Here is a 4,306-nt window from a genome sequence, read left to right as displayed (position 1 = left end):
CCTCCCTCAGGTCCACAGAAGGGATGCAGAAGCACTGCCCAGAGTCAAGGTGCTGTTCCTGATTTTCAAATCCAGGTCTGACAGGCTCTGGGGTTCGGTGTAAGGAGCAGGGTCTCAGGTGGGTAGAGGGGAGAGTCAAGGTGAGGACCCCCAGGGAGGACTGAGGGAATCCAGGAACCCTAACCGGAGGGGAGTCCACAGAAGTCTGCCCTGCTCAAAGTGTTGGGAGGCCCTATGGTGGATGACCATGCAGAGAGGAACCGCAAAAGCCCAGACCTGATGTCAGCCCTGGCAGTTCAGAGAGAACCACAAAGGCGGCAGAGGGGAGGACCCGGGTCTTGCCCGGAGTCTAGGTGAACATGCAAAGGGAAGACTGAGGGACCCGGGACCCCACAACAGAGATGCCCCACATTACCCCTACTGTGAACCCTGGGAGGCCCCCGGTCCATGACCACATGCTCTCTTCCTGACTTGGGCATTTCAGGTTGACAGAGAGGAGGTTCCAGCTCCAGCCAGGAGTCACGGTGAGGATCCTGCAGGAAGACAAGCGGACTCCACCCCCTGAGGGCTGAGGGGTCAGGCTCCAGGTAGGCAAAGAAGGGCTGCAGGGCTCTGCCAGGATACCAGGTAAGGACCCGAGTTAGGACTCAGGAAGCCCCTAGCACACCTTGCAGTATGTATGCCTGAGGCTTGGCCAGGGCCATAAGTGTCCCCAGTGTCCCTGTTCCTGCCAGCAGCACATGGAAGCCTCATGGTAGGCCTGTGGATTTGGGTTCTTCCAGACTTCTACCTTAGGAGTGGCAAAGGGAGGTGAGGGCATTGTCCTGAAGGTGCTGGATTTAGGGCAACATGGGAGGTGTGCCAGGCAATGCTGGTAATTAAAGTGTGGGTCTTGAGGCAGGATGATGGTACCTCCCACCCCAGTAAAAACAGGGGCCAGCTGGCTTAGGCTCTGCTGGCACAACTGGGTCACTCGGCACGATAGTCAATGTGGTGTGTCTTAAAGTCCACCTTGGAGGTCACAGAGAGATGGTGGGCATGGCCTGCAGTATTCGTTCTCAGTTCAGCAGAAGGGAAAGGTCCCAGGCACTCTCCGAGGGTGCATGGATAGTGTGGAAGGAGGATACCACACTCCAGACAATGGGTGCCCTGAACCCAGTCTGTGCTGCTGTCAGCCCTGGGAAAGGCCTGGCATGGGTCTGCAGAGGTGGTTCCCTCACAGGTTTGTCTCGGGGCACTCGGGAAGGACAGGGCCTTGGTCAGAGGGAATGGCTTCAGTTCATGCAAAGAGGAGCCGAGGTTGTGGAAAGGTCATAAAGGTGTGAATGCTTTCTTGTGGGAAACTGCAGCTATGTGCTCCCCGAGAAAAGAGAAGAGAGCCCTCAGCATCAGGGAGTGTCCTGTCCTCAGCATCCAGATTCCCCAGGCAGGGGTACCTGGGTGTGACATGCTCTCCCTTTCCACATGCCTGCTCCTCCTGAGCTTTTCTCACTGAGGACAGTTATTCAGGGTGAAATCAGGTCAGCTGGATTCAGATCCAGGCCAGGCCAGGAAGAAAGGCAAGTATCCTGAGGCCAGACTAAGGGAACTCTGTACCCAGAATGGATGGGCCCAGGCCCTGGTGTCAGTTGTGTGGGAACCTGGACAGGGGTGGGGGCAGATGGAGCTCCTGTTCACTTTTGTCTCAGAGCTCTCAGCAAGGTGAGGACCTTGGTGTGAGACCACAGGTCCTATCATACCCCGGATCCACATTTTGTCAACAGAGAGAGGAGTACCAGAACCTGCCAGGAATCAAGGTGAGTACTGAGAGGAAGCAGAGCACATGGGAATCCAGACCTACCCTGCCTCCTCTAAAATCAATGGGGAAACTCAGAATAGTGCCTGGATTACCTCAACTCACTTCCTACTCCAGTATCTCAGGGAGGTGAAGCCTAAGTCTAAGTAGATTGGGCTCAGTCAGCAGAGAGAGTGGTCTGAAACCCTGCAGTGTGTCATGGTGAGAAATGATCAGAGCCTTAACCCAGTATAGATGGACCCAAATCTTCAGTCACCCCTTCTAGATCCTATGGGAGAGGGACCACATGTGGGGCCCCCTCCGTTTCTTCACTGCAGTGTCAGGTGTGTGTGGTCTTGTTCTGAGCGTTTGACCTCAGGCCAGCAGAAGGCAGTGAGGGGCCAGGCTGTGGCAGGGGAATGGTGAGGATCCTACATGTGGAAGGAGGAACCTCCCACCCATAACAGAGGGGACCTCACAGAGTCCTGCTGCACCTACTGTCAGCATTGGGGTCCCAGGACTGTGATTGCCATGTGCATGCTGAGGTGCCCCTTTGTTCCCTCCAGAAGAGGCCCCGGATTGGAGGAGGTGAAGGCCTTGGTCTAGTCTACATATTCTAAGGTCACAGAGCAGCAGGAGGCCAGGAAGTGCTAGGAATTAAGGTGAGGTGCTGACCATGAATATGTCCCTATGGGCTCCCCACCCATGTCAGAGGGTCCCCACATTGCCTGACACCTCCACACCCCACCGTCAGCTACAGAGCCCTGTGCTGTGCCTTTCTATACCCTGAGCAGTCATGTCACTTGCTACTTCCGGGTTTTACTGGGCAAGTTGATCAGCAGTGAGCTCTGTGAGTCCCATGTACACCCCTAAAGGAGAGACCTGGAAGTCACCCATTCAGAGCCGCCTAGGGTGTGTTTCTCAGCTCATGCCTCTCACACTCCCACTCTTCCCCAGGCCCGGGTTCCTCATCGCCCATCTTCTGCCCACACTCGGTCACTGTTCCAGCACGTGTCATCATGCCTGGTCATCATATGAGTGAGCTTGAGGAAGACCATCAGGACCCAAGGGAGATCCCCGACCTGCTGGCAGAGGAGCTGTTCTGGGCTATGCAGGAGGAAGAGGAGGAGGGGGAGGCGGAGGAGGAGGCCCTGTCTCTCTACTCCTCTCGGTCTTCCTCCCCCTCAGTCCTGTTTATAGACAGCCTAGAGGAGGTGTCTGCTGCTGAGACATCAAGTCCTCCCCAGAGTCTTGAGGGTGCCTTCCCCTCCCGCTATGCCATGGTAGCCTTTCCATGGAGCCAATCTGAAGATGAGAGCTCCAGCAGCCAAGATGAGGAGGGTCCAAACACTGAGGGAGGCCCTGATGAAGATGCCAATTCCTTGCTCCACAAAACACTGCATTCGACATTGATGGAAATGGTTGAGTTCCTGCTCCTGAAGTATCGTGCAAAGGAGCCAACTACAAAGGCAGAAATACTGAGTAGTGTCATCAAAGAGCACCAGGACCACTTTCCTGAGCTCTTTAGTGCAGCCGTTGAGTGTATGCAGCTGGTCTTTGGTATTGATGTGAAGGAAGTGGGCCCCAGTGCCCACACCTATTTTCTGGTCACCGCCTTGGGCCTCACCTATCATGGGATAATGAGCGATGGCCATAGATATCCCAACACAGGTCTCCTGGTCACACTTCTCTGGGTGATTGCTGTGGAGGATGATTGTGCCCCTGAGGAGAAAGTATGGGAAGCACTGAGTGTTTTAGGGGTATATGATGGGAAGGAGCATTGGATCTATGGGGAGCCCAGGGAGCTCATCACCAAAGTTTGGGTGCAGGAACAGTACCTGGTGTACCGCCAGGTGCCCAATACCAATCCTGCAAGCTATGAGTTCCTGTGGGGCCCCAGGGCCCACGCTGAGACCACCACATTGAAAGCCCTCAAGTTTGTGCTCACGGTTAATCATAGGGATTCTCATTTCCTCCCATCTCTGCCTGAAGGGCCTGAGTGCAATGAAAACCACTATGCCTGAGCCAGAGTTGTATCCAGGCACTTTTGAGGCCGATGTGCATTAACTTCTTTAGCTGGGCGTAAAGTGCATACCATTTTCAAATCTGTGTTTGGGCGAAAGCAGTAGTGAGACCCAGGTAAAAGTTTGGGCTCCTATTGTGATTGAGAAATTTATCATTTTTTATTTTTTGATGTTTAAAGGAAATTTTCTAATGTCCCTTTGGAAGGTTTCATAAACTTTTAGCATGTAAGTTTGTAAATGACATTGATCACATATATATTTCTACATGTCCAGCTCAAGAGTAAGAGATTTGCTATTGTATAACGAAAATTGGGACACTTCCCATCCTAGTTTGTGATCCCAAACTAGATAACATGGCATTATAAAAGGATTTCCTTGGAAATGTGTAAGAACTAGGCAGTACAATCGATGGAGTTAGTAAATAGAAAAATAAAAGCAAAAGGTTGTTAGTTTTTGATTCTTATCTCTTCTCGTCTGCCTTTCCATGAAACAAATTATCCAATGATCC

At 52.8% G+C, this 4,306-nt stretch overlaps 1 protein-coding gene across 1 annotated transcript; it reads left to right on the top strand.

The window, feature by feature from the left end:
* Positions 1-2,793: 2,793 nt before the first annotated feature.
* LOC102431039 (melanoma-associated antigen 1-like) lies at positions 2,794-3,798 on the top strand. Its single transcript, XM_006087790.1, has one exon. It carries the CDS (start codon positions 2,794-2,796, stop codon positions 3,796-3,798), a length of 1,005 nt encoding a protein of 334 aa, XP_006087852.1.
* The last annotated feature ends 508 nt before the right edge of the window (positions 3,799-4,306 follow it).

The sequence above is a fragment of the Myotis lucifugus genome, unplaced genomic scaffold (assembly GCF_000147115.1).
Source record: "Myotis lucifugus unplaced genomic scaffold, Myoluc2.0 scaffold_40, whole genome shotgun sequence".
NCBI classification, from domain to species: domain Eukaryota; kingdom Metazoa; phylum Chordata; class Mammalia; order Chiroptera; family Vespertilionidae; genus Myotis; species Myotis lucifugus.
This window is presented reverse-complemented; position numbering and strand designations above follow the sequence as displayed.

What these genes read in the sequence shown, in the direction of transcription:
- LOC102431039 (XM_006087790.1), top strand. Translation starts at nt 2,794, where the DNA reads ATGCCTGGTCATCATATGAGTGAGCTTGAGGAAGACCATCAGGACCCA.